The 23,221-nt window shown below is 32.9% G+C and overlaps 1 protein-coding gene and 1 long non-coding RNA gene across 3 annotated transcripts; both read left to right on the top strand.

Moving 5' to 3' along the window:
- The first annotated feature begins 4,672 nt into the window (after window positions 1-4,672).
- On the top strand, window positions 4,673-6,424 carry LOC134253839 (uncharacterized protein K02A2.6-like). The gene has a single exon (XM_062736433.1). It carries the CDS (start codon window positions 4,673-4,675, stop codon window positions 6,422-6,424), a length of 1,752 nt encoding a protein of 583 aa, XP_062592417.1.
- Window positions 6,425-12,806: 6,382 nt separating this feature from the next.
- Window positions 12,807-16,506, top strand: LOC134253841 (uncharacterized). Of its 2 annotated transcripts, XR_009989175.1 has the most exons (5): window positions 12,807-12,967; window positions 13,306-13,379; window positions 14,122-14,237; window positions 14,580-14,707; window positions 16,048-16,506. It is a non-coding gene; the product is annotated as an uncharacterized LOC134253841 (long non-coding RNA). The 2 variants fall into 2 exon arrangements; XR_009989174.1 differs by having other exon boundaries at window positions 12,812-13,379.
- Window positions 16,507-23,221: the final 6,715 nt, after the last annotated feature.

The following is a 23,221-nucleotide window of genomic DNA, read 5'->3' as shown; positions in this document are numbered from 1 at the left end:
CCTACATAAAAAATTTAAACTAGTTCTTCTTCATGAAAATGTAATTAAAATTCAGCAACTGAAGCAAATTTGAGAGTTTTCACCTCTTGATGCAACATTTGTGCAAGTTTGGTTTATACAATATTATATAAGCCTTATAGTTTTTTGGTAATAGACCTGCACCCATAACTTTTACCTTGTCTATTATCTGAAAATGTATGTCGAATTCAGCATCCGAAGCAAGTCCATTAGTGTGCATCCTAAGATGTATCATCCATGCATGTTTGCTCATTAAAGGACTCATAGTTAATTGGAAATGAAATATGCATCAAAAACTAACATTTTCACTCATCAGCAAAAAGAAGGTCAAGATTCAGCATCCGAAGCAAGCCCGGTAGTATGCATCCTTATATGTATCATCCATGCAAGTTTGGTCATTAAAGAACTCATAGTTACTTGGAAATGAATCATGCACCAAAAACTTTAACCTATTAACTCAACTAGAAAATGTAGGTCAGATACAGCATCCGAAGCAAGCCTGGTAGCATACATCCTTATATGTATTATCCATGCTAGTTTGGTCAACATAGGGCTTATAGTTACTTGGAAATGAAACCTGCATCAAAAACTTTAACTTGTTCACTCAACCGGAAAATGTAGGTCAGATTCAGCATCCGAAGCAAGCCCGGTAGTATGCATCCTTAGATATATCATCCATGCAAGTTTGGTCAACATAGGGCTTATAGTTACTTGGAAATGAAACCTGCACTAAAAACTTTAACCTGTTCACTCAACCATAAAATGTAGGTCAGATTCAGCATCCGAAGCAAGCCCGGTAGTATGCATCCATAGATGTATCATCCATGCAAGTTTGGTCAACATAGGGCTTATAGTTACTTGGAAATGAAACCTGCACCAAAAACTTTAACCTGTTTACTCAACCGTAAAAAGTAGGTCAGATTCAGCATCCGAAGCAAGCCTGGTAGAATGCATCCTTAGACGTATCATCCATGCAAGTTTGGTCAACATAGGGCTTATAGTTGCTTGGAAATGAAACCTACACCAAAAACTGCACCAAAAATGTTAACCTGCTCCAAAAACATTAACCTGGTCATTCCTTTGCTGAAATTGCAGCATCTGAAACTTTGACTGGTACAATGAAACACACTAAAACCATCTTCCATGCATGTCTAATCAATATAGGACATAGAAGTACTTAAAAAGAAAACTGCTCCAAAAAACTTAACCTTAACCTGGGACGCCGACACCGACGCTATTACATAAGCTCCCCCAACTTCGTTGAGGTGAGCTAAAAATGCCACTATTGTCCAAAAGCTGGCTAATCAATACAATGCCTTGGCAATTATCAATTATGATAAGACTTTCAGATAATGAGGAAAAATTTCTCTTGGGGAGCTTCAATTGGATCGCGTTAATATTGAACTGTATCAGGATGTCTTAGCAGCCGGTTTACAAACAAAGTATAAAACGGCATTTCAGAAAACTATTGTTCGTCCCTTCATAAATACTCAAGGTAAAGAAAGTTACACAGAGTCATTGTGTTTACAACTTTCAGAATTCCGAGGAGGGGATTTTCGCCAGACAAGTGTAAATTTTCCCATACTTTTCAGAGCTGTGGGAGAGATTTTAGTAGAAAGGTCTGTTTCATTTCCCCTAAATCAACCACAAATGCTAAAGGAAAACAGAGGGTTTGCAGTTATCAAGGTCCGACAGAATTTAAACACTTTGCTCCTAAATCAACAAAATAATTTTGAAATTGTTACCCTCGATAGGTTACATATATATGAATTATCAAATTACCATAGAAATGATAGGATATCACTGGTCTTATGTTTTAAAGAAGGGTTTAAATACCTTTTTAAGGGTATATAACATCGTAGTCTAAGCGACAATTTTTACTCTGCAAGACAACATTTAAACATTCTTAAAAACAAGATGAGATGCTGTTCCGTTTCAAGAACATTTTAAAGTCCGCCCCTAGGCCGAGTGCCGAAAAAGAACAATTTTCGGGTTATTCATCATTTGACGTACCCAGAAGGTTAGTTAATCAATGACAGAATACCCCCAGAAACTTACAATTTCATCAAGTATCAGACAATGGACGACGCTGTTTTAAAAAAAAATATGACAAGGGGGCTTTATTTTTTAAGCGGATATTGAGAATGCATTTTGAATTATTCCCGTTCACCCTTCAGAGTACGAATCACTGGGCTTGACAAAACATCTTACACTTTAAAAGATAAATGGGTTACTTCTCTACTGCTCTTGTGATCTTGATTTTGGGGGTACTTTAGAGTTTAAAATCGGTTTTGGCATTTTCATAATGTATACGTAATAAATTATGCATTTGAATGAAATAATAATAAAAACAATTTTGAATATAAAACTACTCACTATTACATAAAGTTGTGGCTATGTTCAAGAAACGCTTCCGTTAAGACAACAGTTAAACTATGGCAAAAGTGTGAGCCGTGATCCTTATGTCCGGCGTAATAAGTACAAGTGCCCAGTACATTTATCCGAAAGAAAACACTCGCTGTGCCAGTAATGGAGAGACAAGGCTACAAATTCCAGAACTACTCATCCAACAAGGGAGGATATAAGACTCTGTAGATTCCTTAATGCGAATGGTGAAGGTAAACGAGGATGATGTAAGCAGGACTGTAGATTCCTTAAGGCGAATGGTGAGGAGACTCGAGGATGATGTAACCAGTACTTTAGATTCCTTAAGGCGAATGGTGAAAAACGCGAGGATGATGTAACCAGTACTTTTTGTTAAGATATTAACTTTTATTTTATATGTAAAATTTTAGATTTCCATTTTTTTTTCATTTTAAATAAAAAGTAACCCTTTTCATGCTATTTATACATGTAATCATGAACCCATATAATTTAATACAAATAAAGTGGTTTGCTGACATCTCTGCAAAATATCTAATTTTATTTGCTTGTATTAAACTAAAAGGATCTTGAAATGAAAAATATTTTTTTTTCTTTATCGCGTTTTTTTCCTGCTAAATACACTAGAACAATAATTTATTAAAGGAAATGACGTCATGCACCAGCTGACGAAGGGAAAGAACTCATCCCTTTACGTCTCCATCACATTGAGAAATGGTTCGACTTTTCACGAACGATTTCATCATTTCTCTGTTTCTGACGAAATCAACAAAGACAGACTTTATCTTGGAAGACCAGCTACCGGGACAAATAACAATATTGACCTATAAAATAATGTTCTGAAACCCATAAATGTTTTTATGTTACACTGTTACACACGGGTAGGTACACTGTTCAGACCGCTAAACATCATATGTGGGATCAGGTGTCATGATTTGCCTGATCCCTGCCAAATTGGAGGAATCTATGTCAATGGACAAAACAGTTTTACCGGTACTTGTCCAGAAGGTTTCTAGGGAAAAAATGTTTTAAAACTGCGAGTCATTTTTGAGAAAACAATTTTAAAAAGTACCTGGTGAAAGAGTTATTTCTACATAAGTTAATTTTTTATACTCAATCACGCTCTTTCGTTACATATTTATGTGTTAGGTTTTTCTTTGCGATAAATATAATATTCAACCACTGGACGTTTCAACTTTTTTTATCTTCATGGAGTATAGAAAAATCCCTGTATTTCAATGTTATTTTTAAGGCTGCAGCATGAAATTATTTTCATTTATTAAAAGAAATGTTTAAAAACATCATGTGACTGTCATAGGAGATTTTAATCGTACAACACTCTTGTTTATCGGCAGAACGAGAATTATTGTTATTCTTCAAATCTTTCGAGTACTGGTTTGACGTAGTTTTGGATATTCCACGTCAATTCTCCTTTTTAAAATTCCTCAGGTATCGTAGTGTAATTTACTTGTGTGCCAAGTTATATTGAAATCAGACTAAAATTGTAGGAGGAGTAGCATTTTAAAAAATTATTTACAAACAGACGGACAGTCAGACAGACAGATGGACGGACGCCGGACGCATTACTATCGCATAAGCTCTTTTAGTCTCTGACCAGTAGAGCTAAAAATTGTGAAAGTATGAGAAAATGGTTGTTTTTGTTCTTTTTAGAGTGTGTATGCTCTTTAATAGGCAAAAATTTTCAGTTGTTGTAGGACTTATGTAAATCATAGAGATTTTAAATTTAGTTTACCTTAAATAGTATTAGATGAAATATGAATTAAAATTCAGAAAACCCCCCATCTTTTTCAATATAAACAATTTGAGGTTTATAATGATTAATAATTGCTTGCCACACCTTTTCCAATACTCTTCTCTTTTTTTTTTTAGAAATCCAAGTTTGAGTTCTTTTTAGTCTTGGAGGAAGGGGAGGAGAGAAAATTTACAACACATACTGGGACATCATTTGCACGAACCTTAACCCCATTGATGAACATGAGAACAGTACGCATAATAGTGGTATCCTCTGATGTTACCTTCTCCAGGAAAAGGGGTGATATCTTTAAGGTGCCATCAGAGGCAGTCATTACGACAAACTTTAATCACCAAATTAAGAGAGGGACCATAGTGAGTACCTGTCCACAATTTGTAAATCCTTTTTATTAATGTTGTAACTGGAAACCCTACAAAACACATAACCAATTACAAAAACATTTTAAAAAGCAAAAACGCTTATAACGTCGGATACCGTACTTGCGCATTATGACCCGAAATGGAGCTATGTCTCGCTTGTGATGCCTCACCTTATGGTATAGGAGCTGTATTGTCACACAAGTATGACAACGGAAGCGAACGGCCGATAGCTTATATCTCGAAAACGCTGACAAAATCAGAGCGAAATTACGCACAAATCGACAAAGAAACACTTGCGATTTACTGGGCAGTAAAGAAATTCTATCCTTATCTCTTTGGACGAAAGTTTACTTTGATTACGAATCACCAACCACTTACATCGATCTTTAATCCTTCAAAGAGCATCCCAGTAACGTCTGATTCAAGATTGCAAAGATATGCTGTATTTTTGTCAGGATTTACATATGATATTGTGTACAAAAGTACCAAGAAACACACAAATGCTGATGCGTTATCGAGACTCCCTATGAAGTCAAACGACAACGATGGACCAGATGCATCGGAAATATTTAACATAGAGCAAATAGAGAATTTGCCAGTGACCGCAAAAAAAATTGCAAAAGAAACAAATAGAAACCCAATGCTGAGTCGTGTATACCAACATGTGACATCAGGATGGATAAAACCAGACGACAAATCCTTGATGCCGTTCTACAATCGTAGAGATGAAATTACCACACAACATGGATGTTTGATGTGGGGAATTTGGGTGATCATTCCAACAAAATTCAGTAATATAATATTGGAAACTCTTCATGCGTCGCACCTAGGAGTCGTGAAAATGAAGGGCATTGCGAGAAGTTACGTATGGTGGCCTGGGATTGATAAAGATATCGAAAACATCACAAAATCTTGCACTGGATGCGCAAAAATTCAAAACAATCCAAGCAAAGCACCCGTATATCCCTGGCCTTCAGCACCCTGGCAGAGGATACATATCGACTTCGCAGGACCATTCTTAGACAAAAATTTTCTCATCATGGTTGACGCACACTCTAAATGGCCTGTAGTTTTCCCGATGAATAAGATCACATCGTTTAAAACCATCGAAATCCTTCGCACGGTTTTCGCAAGAAATGGAATTCCAGAGCAAATCGTTTCAGACAACGGACCACTGTTTACGTCACGTGAATTTGATGATTTTACAAAGAAAACGGAAATAAAACATTTCAAATCTGCTCCATATAATCCAGCAACTAATGGATTAGCCGAAAGATTCGTACAAACTTTCAAACGAAGCATGAAATCTATGAAAAACAACGAAAGGTCGATCAATAAAAAGATTGCGAATTTCTTATTGCTGTATAGGAAAGCGCCTCACAGTATCACCAATGAGACACCAGCAAAATTATTTCATGGAAGAAATCTGCGGACATGCCTAGATTTAATACGACCCGATACCAGGAAAATCGTGGAAGACAAAACCATGAAAAGCGCCGTGGAGGAGAAAGGAACAGTCCGAGAATTTAAAGAAAACGATCATGTAATTGTGCGAGATTACAGAAGTAACAACAAATGGATTGACGGACAGATAAGATCTAAACTAGGACCGTTATCTTACGAGGTTACAACAAAACAAAGAAGCGTATGGAAAAGACAAGTAGATCAAATGCGCGATTCAAAACCAAAACCTGATGAACAATGTACTGTAAATTACCCAGTGTCAGAACAAGAGCCGGTAACTGATGAGACAAACGCGCCAGGTATCAACGAGTCTCCAGTCAGTCCACAGACAGATAACGCGACATCCGAACCGCTAAATAAACGTTATCCGACGCGTGTGCGAAAACAAACCAAAAGACTCATTGAAGAGTGTTCACTTTGTACATAAACATTATAACAATATCATAATCTTAAGAACTTTAATCAAGTAGAATAGTTTGTGTTTTGTTTTGTGTTAAATATACTTAATGATTTATGTTCATAAATTCGCTGGGAGGAAATGTTATATCTTCATTGATCTTAACTTCTATATTCTAAAGTTACATATGCATCTTTAACATAAATATAATAATGTTTAGAACAGTTATTGATTCTGACAGTTTCTAATGGGTTAACCTTAAATTGTTTATATTGAACGCGCTGGCTCTGCAGAACTTGATATTTGATAGTCTGAGAATTTCTAGAGTTGTAGCTAATGCATGTTAATGTTTATATCACTTAATAAAATGTAGTCAATGTGAACAGACGTGTTTGTTTTAATTCATACACAACAACAACATGTATCTAAATAGCCCAATTTTCAAAACTGACAAAACTAAAGGCCGCTAATCGGAAATTAAATTTAACAATTTTGCTTTGAGACTACAATCAGTCATTGGTATACGGATCATAGTGGAAAATGTGAACAAACCTACAAGTATATTCACTACGCCTAGAAAATTTCTTAATTGAGTTTCGGTTAGGAAAACATGCATATGGTCCACGTATTCAGGGACCTATGTACTAGGTCCCTGACGTATTGCAGTCCTTTTTAAAGGACAGCAACTTATTCATTGTCATTCTCCGAGGGTCATGTCTCCTCCCATGACGATAGTGGGGAAGTGAAGACCTCTCTAAAAATAGCAATTTACATAACTGAATGCAGAACGAATTAATTTTCGCTCGTGAACAAGCAATGTAGTAAGTCGTACAATATTATGTTCTCGTCAACTAGTGCGACCTACATTGTGAGAAGCGGAACTTAGAAGTTTAACTTTTTAGGTCACCTGAGTAACTCAGGTGACCTATTGCTATCCGTTTTCGTCCGTCGTCGTGCGTCGTGTGTTAACATTTGAACATTTTCAGCTTCTCTGAAACCACTGAACCAATTTCAACCAAATTTGGTATACAGCATCTATGGATGGAGGGGAACAAAAATTGTGAATTTCATGGTCCCCACCCCCCTGGGGCCTGAGGGGTGGGGCCAAAACCACTAAATTTATTGCAATCTTTAAAAATCTTCTTTACTCCTGAACATCAAGCAGGCAAACTGTTGGCATGAATGTAATGAGCATTGAGTCCTCTACCAAAATTGTGAAATTCATGGCCCCAGGGTCAGGGGTTCTAGTGCTAGGGGGCTCTATAGATTATATAGTGAAAATGCATTATTTCTTTGAAAATCTTCTTCTCTGCTCCTGGGTATTAAATAAACTAACTTAGAACATAGTTATGATGAGCAAGAGTACCTCTTCCAGATTGGTGAATTTTATGGCCCCAGGGTCAGGGGTTCTGGTGTTGGGGGGGGGGGGGGGCTCTATAGATTATATAGTGAAAATGCATTATTTCTTTGAAAATCTTCTGCTCTGCTTCTGGGTATTAAATAAACTAACTAAGCACAAAGTTATGATGAACAAGAGTACCTCTTCCTGATTTGTGAATTTTATGGCGCCAGGGTCAGGGGTTCTGGTGTTAGGGCGGGGCTCTATAGATTATATAGCGAAAATGCAATTATTCTTTGAAAATCTTCTTCTCTGCTCCTGGGTATTAAATAAACTAACTAAGCACATAGTTATGATGAGCAAGAGTACCTCTTCAAGATTTTTGAATTTTATGGCGCCAGGGTCAGGGGTTCTGGTGTTAGGGCGGGGCTCTATAGATTATATAATGAAAATGCATTGTTTCTTTCAAAATCTTCTTCTCTGCTCCTGGGTATTAAATAAACTAATTAAGCACATAGTTATAATGAGCAAGAGTTCCTCTTCAAGATTTGTGAATTTTATGGCCCCAGGGTCAGGGGTTCTGGTGTTAGGGCGTGACTCTATAGATTATATAGTGAAAATGCATTTATTCTTTGAAAATCTTCAATGCTTCTGGGTATTAAATAAACTAACTAAGCACATAGTTATGATGAGCAAGAGTGCCACTTCCAAAATTTAGAATTTTAAGGCCTCAGGTTTAAGGGTTATGGTGCTAGGGCGGGGCTCTATTGATTATATAGTAAAAATAAATTCTTTGAAAATCTTTTCCTTTGCTCCTGGGTTTTATGCCAATTATCCAAGTATATATATATTTATGATGAAGAAAGGTGCATCTATCAAAGTGGTTTTTTATGCCCGCAGGGTCAGAGGGGGGGGTGGGGGGGTGGGGTTACATAGTCTGAAAATAAATTAATGCTTTGAAATCTGCTCTTTTGTATTAATCAACCATTTTATGCATCTTCGCTAGCCAAGGGTGACGATCCACGGTGTTTCTCTATTCATGTGAATAGAGAAACACCGTCGATCGTCACCCTTGGCTAGCGAAGATGCCATTTTATGATAACATTTGCAGAATTTTGAAATATGTGGCCCATGGGTCACTGGTTCCTTTAGGGTGAGGTGCACAACTGGGTATAAAGTAATAGTGCATTTTCTCTTTGTTACTCTGATCTACCTCAGGGTATTAAGTAAATAGAGTAAGCATGCTAAGTTGATAATTATGATAAGCAAGGGTGCCTCTTTCAAAATTGTAAATTGTGAATTTCGTGGCCTCTGGTTTAAAACATGAACTAAATTTAATTGTTTGAAAGTTGTTACACAATACTCAGGTGACCTATAAGGCCCGTGGGCCTCTTGTTTTCTCTGATTTTCAATCTTGATTTGAGCGTTCGTCATACCTGAGGCGTAAACATTACAAAGGTAGTGACTGTTCCTTCGCCAAGCGCTCGGCTCTAGAAGCAAAAGTCACGGGTCTTTCGGACCTTAAAAACGTAGGTCCCGTGTCACGGTAGGCGCTGGCATAATAAAGAACCCTCACTGCTCAATGACCCTGAGTGCCGAGTATAGGTCAAAATTTGAAGCCCATCAACGGCATACGTTGACGTCTCCATTTGAGTGAAATATTCCTAAGAGAGACGTTAAACAACATACAATCAATCAATCTTGATTTCAATGTATATATTTGTGGTAGTTGTATTTTTTATATTTTTAGGATATGTATTTTAAATTGCACACATTCTTCTCATTCTTTATTTCATTCATTCAGTCATTCACTTATTCATTCAGCGCCGCACAATGCGATTTTCTAACACTCTATGTTGTCTTGTTCAGTGTCTGTTATAAACTTAAACACCCCTATTTAGTTAATGTTGTGTTCCAGGTATACTACCAGGTATTGTTGTGAATGCAGTGGCGTAGCATCGTTTTTGAAAGTGAAGGGGCCAGGCAGAGAGAATTTTTTTTTACTTACCTGAAAAAGTTGACAAGACAAAAAAAAAAAGGTAAAAGTTGCCTGAAGTCGAAAATCCTATTTCGTGGGGGGGGGGGGGGGGGGGGGGGGTTGTAGGTAAACTTTTTCTCAGTGTCAACTACTTTCAGTACCCATTCTTATCCTCCCATTTCGCTAACTTTCGAAAGTGGGGGGGCCAACCAGGCTTTCAATTAACATTTCCTACAGTATAAGTAAGGTTGGGGAAAAAAGTGGGGGGGGGGGGGGGCCAGGCCCCCCCTGATACTACGCCCGTGGAATGGGTTATTCCATTATTGAGTGTTACATTGATTTCTGTTGGTCAGTGTGGTTCATTGGTTCTAATTTATTATAAGGTCGAATAGGCGGGAATTAATATCATGATTTCTTTTATCCTGAGAACTGGTTTTGAAGGGTGTATACCTGTATATTGTAATAATATGTACTTTTAATCCGTTTTGATCCAATCCATTTTTATCAGGTTGTTAATGTTTCGATTAAAATGTAAACTCTGGGACAGAAGAAAAAAGCATGCGGCTCGACTTGGATGTTGTGGATTTTATTGGTTTCAGTTTGACTAGATAGAAACATTACATATATAGTGAAAATACCTATTTCATAGTGTTGGAGACTGTGACCATCCTGTGCTGCCTTCCATGTAACTTTTATTCAATGAAATTATAAAGACACGGATTATAGCAAGTTAACCACTTTATTGTCCCAATAACAGTACACGTAGGGGCGCGGATCCTATAATAGGCGCAAGTGTGTCCCTGTTTACAATAGGTGAGGAGATCTAAGAGTGATCGTTTGATTTTTGATGTTTGATGGTAAAAAGCTAAAACAAATAAATACAAATATACCAAAACATGATATAAACAAACTTAACTACAAACTTACTACGAAAACAAAATGTTTGAATGAACTCTAGATCAAATTACAATGCTCACAAATTACATTACAGAGTTTAACTCGCTAAAAGCACACATAAACTTTTACCAAGAAATTCAATGTCGCTTTACATTAGCCTTAAAAAACTGCAGCTAAACCTTTAATACAATAAACACATAACTTGTAAAACTTGCAACGTGATTGGCCACAGTTTCTCTGAGTTTACAAACGTCTGGATAGTACTACTAGCTGAGTCTTTTACAAGGATGAAATTTGTGCTTGAAAATACAGATATAATAAAACCTACACAGGAAACAGCATATTTTCATAATTAAAATAAATATCAAACTGCGCGCTCTCAAAGTTAAATAAACAAAATGCAGCTGATTTTAGCTCCAACATAAACAGCAGACGGGACTTTATGGTCATTCAGCGAAATTCAAGCCTGAGAATATGGTTATAAAAATATTGGAACAATGAACAATGCATTTAGTCATCCGAGATTTGACATATTTGCTAATGCACCTAAAATGCACAACCTGCAATTCTAAATAATACATTACAAAATGTAGGACATTACACTCTCCGTCTGATATCTAACTCAAAAAAGATATCCCTTTTCATTACTAGCAATAAAGACTACCACTTCAGTTACAAGACGAATGTACGTCACCGGTTTTTCAAGACTCAAATGTTTTCCTGAAACGCGCACTTCGACCTTGCGCACCTTTTCGTCCAAACTTTGGAAAACGTTCGTGATACGTCCGATTGGCCACTCTGTGCGTTTTATTTGGAAGTCTTTTAGAAGACAATATCGCCAATTTTTATGTTTCTTTTGTCGTCGGGCCATTTTTGACGCGACTGTAAACTCTGTAGGTAGCTGTCGCGCCACTTCTTTCAGAGTCCTCTTCATTAGATCTTTAACCATGTCAGATGTTGGTAATGAGGTCAGTCCATCATCTACGTAAAAATCCCTGCAAACGAAATTTTTGACATCTTCACAACAATTTTCTTTGCTAATGTCGACAGTCTTATGGAGTCGATAAGTAGCGATAGCTAGTGAAGGGCTATTTCCAAACATATGTACACACATGCGATATTCTGTCAGCGGTTCGCTTAAGTCATTTTCTTCATACCACAGGAAACGAAAAAGTCTCTATGCTTTCAGAAACTTTGAAACAATAAAACATCTGTTGAATGTCTCCCATCATTGCTACTGCTTCACGAAGGAACCAAAGTAGCATTTGTAATACTGTATAGGGGATTAATTTCACGGGTTGTAATTTTCAAGTTTTTCTCTTCTTTGACACAATCACGGTAGTAGTATAAGGGGTCCCGCTAGGGGGTTCACGGGTCTAACCGGGGGGTTCAACTGAGTGCACTTTTTATGTAAATGAGGTTCAAAAATGGGTCAACTGAGTGGAGTGCTAACCCTAACCCCTAGCCCCCTAACCCTAACCCTAACCTAACCCTAACCCTAACTACCCCTAACCCTAACCCTAACTAACCCTAGTCCCCTAACCCTAACTAACCCTAACCCTAACTAACCCTAACCCCCTTAGCCCTAACCCCCTAGCCCTAACTAACCCTAACCCCAACCCTAACCCCCTTAGCCCTAACCCCCTACCTATTCCCTTAAATACGGGGCGCTTACATTGTGTTTTTTTTTTTTACATGGGTACGTAGGTACTACGTTTTTTTTGTTTATGCTGACTATACAGGTAAAATACTTGGCAGCGAGCCAAGTTTGTTTAGAGCCTTGTGCAAAAAATATGCTGACTATACAGGTAAAATACTTGGCAGCGAGCCAAGTTTGTTTAGAGCCTTGTGCAAAAAATATGCTGACTACACAGGTAAATACTTGGCAGCGAGCCAAGTTTTTGTTTAGAGCCGTGTGCAAAAAATATGCTGGCTACACAGGTAAATACTTGGCAGCGATTCAAGTCAGGGGACCGTGTGCAAAAAATATGCTGACTACACAGGTAAATACTTGGCAGCGAGCCAAGTTTGTTTAGAGCCGTGTGCAAAAAAAAAAAAACTTACCTATGCATTGTGACGTCATCCATGTCAGCGAGCTACCCTATGCATTATGACGTCATACACTTGTAAAATTAAAGTTTCATTTTCACTTTTGTTTCTAAGAAGTCAACTTAGATTTTCAAAAAATGTAAGACTATCTTTTGTTTACTTTGATGATTTTCCTACTGTGAAGCTTTCCTTGTATAAAGCTCAATTTTTCCATGACCACGGAAGTAAACATCCTGATGCATTCTTGTCATGTGAATGTTGAGAGCGTGTTCATTTTTGAAATCTCCTTTCTGACAGACATATTCTACAGGTAAGTTTGTCTTATTTTTGTTTACATTTCCTATATGAAGGTCATCTTTGTATTTAACCATGATTATGTAAAGTTCTGTTTTGAATGTAAATACTATATTTATCCTCATTTCATGTGATTTACAGTTGTTTAGCCTGCATGTAACTCAGAGTGCATTTAATAATTCTATGATGGGTCATTCTATGATTGAATTTCAATCAGAAAAATGTTCACTAAATTTTGGTAAAATACATGGTATCTTTTACATTTCTATCCCTTTTGTCTGTAAATTACTTTGCTTTACTTACATTGTTAAATGAGGTTAATTGTGTATCACTGAATTGTATGATTTTTTTCAGGATCAGCTGAGATGTAATCAATCACTGGATTATTTAATGGATAGGCTTATTGGGCATATATTTGGATATCTCTGGTAAGTTTGTCTTGTTTTTTTTTTAATTGTTTACATTCCCTATGAAGGTCATCTTTGCATTTAAGCATGATTATATGGTTAATTTAATGACTGTGTAATACTTACATGTATGTGATATGTTGTCTCTAACTTACATTCATATAAATCATGATATAATTTCATAATTCATTATGTATGTTACCCATGGAATTCAGACTTACTAAATGGTGATCAAAGAGATATTAATTAGGAATCTAATAAGAGAAAAGGAGGAATTTACAAAAGATTAATTCTAAGTCATTTACTTTTTGTTTTGATTCTAAATATGTGTGATATATGCTATACATATATTTTCATTTTCACTTTTGTTTCTTAAGCTTTTAAAAAAAAAAAAAAAAAAAAATGAAGGACTACATGTTGTACTGTGATGATGTAAAAAAATAAAAATGTATTTTTCTGTATGCATTACTGATAGCTATTAAACCAAAATTGAATCTGCTGTTAATAAAAGGTCTTTTAGTGTCTAAATAATTAATTTGATAATCATTTTATTTTGTGATATTAATACATTAGTTGTGCTTGTTTATTATCTATAAATAACATGATGAACTTTTCTTATCTCGAGTTAATGTTAAAAACAATTTGTTTTGAGTCTAAACACAAATATTTTCATGATTTTTTTTGACATTGTACATGTTGTATTTAAACATGCATTGTTTCATGCAGTACTCTGTCATATTAAAAAAATGCTTTTATTCTACAGTCATCAACATGGAATGTATGACTTCATCTTTTATACAGTCGGGTTCGGGGTTTCGGGCGGCCATGACGAATTTCGGCAAGATTTTACCCCAGTGAAAAAGGCTTGTAATCCACAGTGTAGGTCTTTTAAAGTTGTTTCACATTGTTTATGATTGTGATTATGTTATCACTCACCTATATGTTTAATGTTAGCTATGCTAAATAACCCATTTCTGTGTAATTTGAGAGAATGTTTTTTGTCATGTGCTTAAAGTATGGCCCGCTATTCATGTCATCATTTAAAGTCGCTCCTCAAATAAATCTGTCTTAAAAAATACATTTTACAAATGACATTTAATATTATTAGAGTATAGGTATCCAAATATATAAGAGATATTATTTTGCATTACATTTATAAGAGGCATTGTCTCATGTAATTTAAATCATAATAACAAAAATGGAATTTATTTTTCTATACAGTCCTCAACCTGGAAGATATGTTTTGTTCCTAACCATCTATAATCCATTCTCTATGAAGTGAAGCCTGGCTGCTCTTCCTTTGGAAATACACAGTTAGTCAATCAACATAGAAACACACAAACTTGAAGGTAAAGTTTCAATGAGATACAATTGTAACTTTTATCAATTATTTTTTTTGTTACATATGCATGTTTATATTTTTGAATTGATAAATAAATGATATATTTAAATAAAGAGGGCTTGGTGGTCATGGTCATGTTTAAACCATATTGATATTCTTCACAAGAAAAGGCATAAAAATTCATGATCAAATTTTAAAACTAAAATGTATGAAGTTTTTCTGTGCCAAATGATAGTTAACAGCTAAAGATAGCTTACCTATAGAATAAGTTAAATATGGCTAATTTGTTAACCCCTAGTTTCCTTAATAGCATAGTTGGTAAAGATAGCAAGTTTTCACTTCAATTGCTGGTGAATTCTGAATTTTCCATTTAATATTAATATTATATCACAGGGAAAGAATACTATAATGTGGTTCATTAGGATGACCAGAAAAGAAATCTTAATGACCCTTATGACTATGTATAAAGTCTGTAACCTTATAACTGATGTAAGATGACCTGATTGTTTGGAATTAAAATTTCCTGGTGTTTCTATTACCCAAAATCTTCTTATGAGTGCATGGGACTGTTGTAACCCTTCTCCTGTGTATAAAAATAATACCTTGGAGCATGACACTTTATTCATTTAAGGTACTTTCAATATCATTTCTATGAGTTTGTGTTCTTTTTCTTTTTAATAATCTAGTGTTATATCTCCTTTACCCTAATTAATATGCATGCTTCCAAAATCATTATAGATCTGTCTGTATAGTTTCTTCAGCTCTTTGAACACAAATACCCTGATTCAAACTTTTGAGGTAAACATCATGGAGACATCATAAATGATTATCAGAGTGTATATATCACAATCTTGACCATAAGGTCAATTAAAATGGTCAAAAGCACAACAAATGAAAGTGAAAACTTTCTTATCAGAATACATAATTTTGTAATAGTAATTCTTACCTTCTTTTGATAATAAATGGTTATATTCTTCATTAGCTTCTTCTGCAATCAAGGATCTTTCTATGTAATCTCTGACAACATTAGGATCACCCTTTTCTGGACATAATTGGTTATATTCTTCTTGAGAAATGATCTCAATAATGCTATCTTTTTTTTTTTATTTTAACTGGTATACCTCTGTCTACATCTTTCTCTGAAAGAACTCTCTTTTCAAACTGAATTTTACTCATTCCTTTACTCTTTTCTTTACTGGAGGTGTTACCCATGGTTAATATGAAAAGTCAAAATCTGATGTTACACCTTGTATTTATACCCTTTTTTTGTCTATCTTTAGAATTCCATCAAGCTTATATTACATAACAATTTTTTTTTTCAACTAAGACATTATTTTTATTTTCCAGGATATTCTAGTGAGGGCTTATGGAAATGATCTATGTCTACTCTCAGAATGGTGAAAGACTATCAGATTATGCAAAGACTAACAGGATATCCTCTCTTGGAACACTGAAACAAGAAAATCAAACAGGAGGTGGATGGAGGATTTAAGAAGCATGGTGAAAGACTATCAGATTATGCAAAGACTAACAGAATATCCTCTCTTAAAACACTGAAACAAGAAAATCAAACAGGATGGAGAATTTAAGAAGCACATAGATAAATATGATTTCCAACCAATTTAAGTACGATCATAGACTGTGCTTTACAGGATGACAAAGAAAGGACCCAGGATAGTATCTTTTACTGTCAGACACTGACTATGGATAAGATGTAGCCATTTATCAAACTGAGATCTAGTCAAATCAAGTATTGAAAATATGATTTTCTGATAGCATGAATTTATTCTCACCAACTTCAAAGTATCTATATTTATTTTTTTTATTATATATATATATATATATATTATATATATATTATTATATATATTATTTATTATATATGTATTTATTTTTACTAACTCATATTGAAGACAGTTGTTATGTAAGAGAAGTATACATTTAAACCTTTTATTTTTCATCTTATTTCTATAACCCCTAACAAATCAGACAGATGTTTTAGAAGCTAGCTTTGCTGTAATTATTACTTTCATGGAATTGTAAATACATTTTGTTTGTGTATGTGTATCCTATTTTGAATTTAATAGGTCTCAATAGGACCCCCTAAAGATGCAAGTATCCCCTAATCTGTGATGTAATAATATCTTGAATATTTTTTATCATCCCATAGACTTCATGCTTACTTCACAGAACAGGTTAGAGTAATGCACTTAGTTTTCTAGGACACTTCATCAGGGTCAAAGCATGAGATTATTGATTCAGAGATAACTACCTTAGTAATAATAATAATAATTTGTAACATACAAACTTCACATCATAAGTAAAGAAAGATTCAGAGATTTTCTATAGATTTTTGGATCATTTTTTTTTCATGGGTTTTATTTTCAGTTGTTGTAACTTTAACAATTTGTGATAACCTAGAGACTTTACAGGCATATTCTTTGGTAAATCATATGCACTATGTTCAAGGATGTTTAAAGACTATTACTATGTAATACCTTTGAATTCTGTAAAAATCTTTTCACTGCATAGATAAAAACTGGTTGGAATAATACATGTTGACAATAATTTGCAACCTACAAACTTCACATCATAAGTAAAGAAAGATTCAGAGATTTTCTATAGATTTTTGGATCATTTTTTTCATGGGTTATATTTTCAGTTGTTGTAACTTTAACAATTTGTGATAACCTAGAGACTTTTTATCAGCTTTATTGGGTGGCATGGCATATTCTTTGGTAAATCATATGCACTATGTTCAAGGATGTTTAAAGACTATTACTATGTAATACCTTAGAATTCTATTAAAATCTTAATATCACTGCATAGATAAAAACTGGTTGGAATAATACATGTTGACAATAATTTGCAACCTACAAACTTCACATCATAAGTAAAGAAAGATTCAGAGATTTTCTATAGATTTTTGGATCATTTTTCTCCTGGATTATATTTTCAGTTGTTGTAACTTTAACAATTTGTGATAACTTATAGACTTTATAAAAATTAGGTGCAAATTCTTAGGAAAAGATTGAAATGTTAATCAAATGTACATGTTCAAGGGTGTATAAATGATTATTACTATGTAATACCTTAGAAGTCTGTTAAAATTTTATTATCACTGCATAGATAAAGACTGGTTGGAATAATTTATGTTTTGAAATAAGGTTTAGGGAAAAAAGTCAAGACTGTGGATATGACTTTTATTCAAATGGTGCAGTACAGCAACTCTGGTGATTTACATACCTTCAGTCATAAATAGATAGGTATTGGGAAGACTCCTCTAGATTTTGAAATTTTTAATTCAAAAGTATAGAACTTTTTTTAAGTTTGAAAGATTAAATGGCAGCATATCATTTGCTTGTGAATTTAAAAAATAAATCCAAACACATACATCTTTGGATGATAATTATATAATTTTATCAATTCCTGGACTTCGGTCTTGGTATCATCCTTTAATGTCCTTAAAATTTTAATGACTGTCTTTTAGTTTTAGTTGAATTTGGTTTCTTTTCTACATGTGAAAATGACATCATCCAAAGAAGTTCTTTGTCTGCATGTTATATGAAGAAGACAATTTTCATCACAGTGAAAGAGATTGAATTGTTAAAGATAATGCATTGATGCACAAATATATTTTAAAAATTTTTAATAGCTAGGGTTTATATTTCTTTATATGGAATGCTAAGTACTGTTGATTTCATTTTTTTTTTTTTTTTGTGAACAAAGATATACTAGTAGAAAAAATGTTCATGATGTGTCAGAAAAGCATGTGTAAACCTGATGACTTTATCATTGCTGATTAAATCAAATTGTGAGTTTCATCTTTGTTACATTGTAAACATTTCTAAGTAGGGCACACACCAGAAACTCTTAAAATTATTATATCAGGGTTTAACACAACAATTTCAAATGATTTTTGGACGCTTTTCATGTATCAGAAAGACAAAACAGAATGTTTGTTCACAGATGTTCCAAAGGAAAACAAACACAAAGAAATGATTTGTAATGTTCTTTATGTGATTCATGTAAAATGTATTTTAAAAGTGTACCCTAACATTTATCTTTTGCATTTATATTTTTGTAAAGAATTTCTCATAACTTTGAAAAAGTAGTCTAATTGTATAATATGGGTAGCTTAAAATCTTGTAAACTTAAAAGTTGTACATGATGTGTTACACATCTTACATATGTAACCATTTCATTTCAGGGTTTTCAGCATATATTGTAGTTTTGTCTTAAATTTGTTTGCTTATGAAATCAATAATTTGCTAATACTCAAATTAGGAAATATATGAGAGAATAAACAAGAAAATCAGGTTTAAAAAATGTTTTTACTACAAAGGGGTTAATCCATAAGTAATTTCAGTCTATACATTTAAGGTATTGGTTTATGAAATAAACTTACATATGAACATTGTAAGACGATTGTAATCATTAGTTTAACCAGTTTTAAAAAAAAATAAATAAATAAATAGATTCACTGTCAGCATGTTATTTCTTGTAAAATAAATGAGAAAACAATTTTATTTGAGTCAGTTTTTTTTTAATGTAAATTAAAAAGCATTGGAAGTTGGGAATATTTCACAAAGTTAATTAATTTATACAAAATTTTTTTATACATATGTGAATAGAATTGGGCAGCAGGCAAAGCCTATTTGAGCCCTCTTCCTAAAGAGGGTAATTGAGCATAATTCTCACTAGGATAGTTGAAATATTTTGATTTAAGCATTAAAGAAACTATTTCATATTGAAATATACAAACCATGTTTAGTCATGCAGTATATAGTTTACACTTGACAAAATGTAAACCTTATCTCTATTCAGGGTCAATCCAAAGGTCAAAAAGTAATGAAAAAAATATTTCTCTTTATGTATCAAACATGCAGGTATTATTGCAATAAATTCACTGTATTCATTTTTTTGTTCTCTTTCTATGTATGAATAGCTCTAATTTAGGCAATCAAAGCAAATGAGTTATGTCAAATGATAAAGGTATACACAAGAAATTAACATGGACAGAGAATTTTGAGTTTCCCTCAAATATGGCTGCCAAGTGATGTGAAATAAAAACAAAATGTGGATTCATCTATTAGGATTGAAACTTGTACATAATATGAATGATGGACACTATGACATTAAGAATGACCTGAAAGAAATAAGTTTGATTCAATTATATGAACAGCTCTTAATCCATACAGTCAAAATGGAGGAAAAAATTTTCTTTATTAGGCATAAAGTAACAATCACTCACCCAATACATCAGAATTTTACTTTTTTTGAAGAAAAGGAACCTTACTTACTTTGTTGAGTTGACATTCATATTTTTTTTTGTGTTTGACAGGTAGAGCAATGGTTTCTAACTATTATAGTGAGAACTTTTTATTTAAGAGTCATCAGATTGTTCTGATATTTTGGTTAAAATAACTGCATGACATCAAATAATTTGTTCATACAAAGGAATAAAAGATTTTCCAGGTTTCTTCTTTAGTCAGATTAAATGGTTTTCAACTAATATATCCAAAATATATAATACAAGATAATCATCCAAGTTACACAAAGGTAAACAAATGACCTTATTATGTTTTAAGTCAAAAGGTCAAAGTGAGGATGATATCTGCTATATTTAATAGTTTGGTTAATATTCATCAAACTTCATGAATAGGTTAATTAAACAAGCTTCATATATTTTGATTATCAGATCAAAGATCAGCACACTTTTTGCTTTACCATTGTTTTCCATGAATATCTTAGCATCTCTTTTGACTTTTCAGGTTAAAGGTCAATGTATTACTGCTACAGTAAAACTTCATTATAAGGATCTCATAGTGATTTGTTTAGTTGTAAGAAATTAGTTATAAAATCTCCCACTCTTTCTATAATATGTCACTGAATGGGCTCCTTCATTTTAAAGAATTTTACAAGCAAATCATATACTGACTTTTAATCCTTCAAAACACAATATGTATATTAAATCTTGAGATTGAGATTTCAGCCTTTTAGGCTTTTAGCCTTTTAGGATTTCAATCTTAAAATGAGGCTTGGTTAACTGAGGAACAGAAACAACACAGCTTTGTGGTATGGATTATTTATGAAGAGTTATCACAGGTAGCATTTAATTTTTTGGAGAGAAAAAAAAAACTGTCATGTACTGATTGATCCTTTGAGATTAATGTTCAAACTTTTAAATGAACATGTATTAACTTGTTTTGCAAAATCAGAGTGTGAAATATAGTGTATATGTGTAATCAAAAAAAAAAAAAAAAAAAAAAAATTCTAAATTTTATCACATAAATTTGCTTTCTTTAATACATAGATTTTTCCAATATATATGTATAGATAATCTTTATAAAAAATGTTTTCATGTGTAAAGTTATGTGTAAATGTATGTGTAAATTTAAGACAAAATCACAATAGATAGCTGAATACCCTAAAATGGAGATATGTAAGAGGTGTAACACATCTTACAGCTTTTTGTCTACAAAATTTAAAGTTAATTTAAAAGTTTAAAAAAAATTCTAAAATTAATTAAATTTGTTTTTTTTAAAAACATTATAAAATTGAATTAAATTCATTTCTTTGTGTTTGTTTTCCTTTGGAACATCTGTATTCTGTTTTTTATGATAATTGAAAAGCGTAAAAATCATTTGAAATTGTTGTTTAAACCTTATAATAATTTTACCTTTCTGGTGTGTGCATAAGAAATGTTTACAATGTAACAAAGATGAAACTCATAATTTGATTTAATCAGCAATGATAAAGTCATCAGGTTTACACATGCTTTTCTGACACATCATGAACATTTTTTCTACAATTATATCTTTGGAAATCAACAGTACTTAGCATTCCATATAAAGAAATATAAACCCTAGCTATTAAAAAATTTTAAAATATATTTGTGCATCATACATTTACACATAACTTTACACTGTGAAAAATTTTTCTTCATATAAGATTATCACAAATTATATTTGACTGTATTAAAAGCAGTATTTAAATTTTAAGGATAAACATTTCAAGAAGATTACACAAACACTATGTGTTTGGACTTATTTTTTACACTCTGGTTTTACAAATATGAAAAAGTTTAAATTAAAAATTTCTAAGGATCAATACCTAATTTATGACATAAAATCACAAGACTTACAAAATAAATATGAAAATATCCACAGTCCTCAAGATTGAAAGTTTTTAAAACATTTAAAGCCTGAGAGTCTGAAATCCTAAAAGGCTGAATAATCTTTATACACCCTTGAACATCTACAAGATTTAATATACATATTGTGTTTTGAAGGATTAAAAGTCTATATGATTTGCTTGTAAAATTCTTTAAAATGAAGGAGAAAATTCAGTGACATCTCTGATTATAGAAAGAGTAGGGAGATTTTATAACTAATTTCTTACAATCTAAACAGTGATATTAAGATTTTAATATCCTTATAATGAAGTTTTACATCCTTGTAGCAGGAACACAGAATATGCCATGCCTTTAATCTGAAAAATCAATCACAAATTGTTAAAGTTATGAAAATATAACCCATGAGAAAAAAATGGTATCCAAAAAGTGTGCTGATCTTTGATGTGAAGTTGATTGCAATCAAAATATATGAAGCTTGTTTAATCTAACCTATTTTTACATGAAGTTTGATAGAATATTAACATCCTTGAACATATTAAATATTTACCAAAGATATCCTGTAAAGTCTCACTTATCACAAATTTTGACAACAACTGAAAATAAAACATAATAAAAAATGTCCAAAAATCTATGTCTTACCTTTGTGTAACTTGGATGATTATCTTGTATAATGTATTTTCAACATATTATCTTGAACACTATTTAATCTGACTGAAGAAGTGTCCTGGAAAATCTTTTACTCCTTTGTGATGAACAAATTATTTGGATGATCAAAAATATTCAGTTATTTTACATCAAAATATCAGATCTTTAATCTGATTGAGACCTATTAAATTCAAAAAGTTCACATCACAAACAAAAGTATTTACAAACCATGAAAGTAATAATACGGCAAAGCTAGCTCAAACACAAAAAATTATGAATGATGAAAAATAAAAGGTTTAAATGTATACTTCTCTTACATAACAACTGTCTTCAAAAAAGTTAGTAAAAATAAATACATATATAATAAATAATATATATAATAATATATATATATAATATATATATATATAATAAAAAAAATAAATATAGATACTTTGAAGTTGGTGGATTAAATTCATGTTATCATAAAATCATGTTCAAACTTGATTTGACTAGATCTCAGTTTGATAAATGGCTACATCTAATAGTCAGTGTCTGACAGTAAAAGATACTATCCTGGGTATTATGTACACAGTTTCAATCCTTAAATTGGTTGGAAATCACATTTTCTATGTGCTTTTATTCCTCCATTGATTTTCTTGTTTCAGTGTTTTATATTCTGTTAGTCTTTGCATAATCTGATAGTCTTTCACCATGCTTCTTAAATCCTCCATCCACCTCCTGTTTGATTTTCTTGTT

This window comes from Saccostrea cucullata, unplaced genomic scaffold, assembly GCF_032062105.1.
Source record: "Saccostrea cucullata isolate Sc308-1 unplaced genomic scaffold, CSIRO_AGI_Scuc_v1 ctg1463, whole genome shotgun sequence".
Taxonomy (NCBI): domain Eukaryota; kingdom Metazoa; phylum Mollusca; class Bivalvia; order Ostreida; family Ostreidae; genus Saccostrea; species Saccostrea cuccullata.
This window is presented reverse-complemented; position numbering and strand designations above follow the sequence as displayed.

Excerpts from the sequence above, each read along its gene's own strand:
- LOC134253839 (XM_062736433.1), top strand. The coding sequence starts at position 4,673 with ATGGAGCTATGTCTCGCTTGTGATGCCTCACCTTATGGTATAGGAGCT.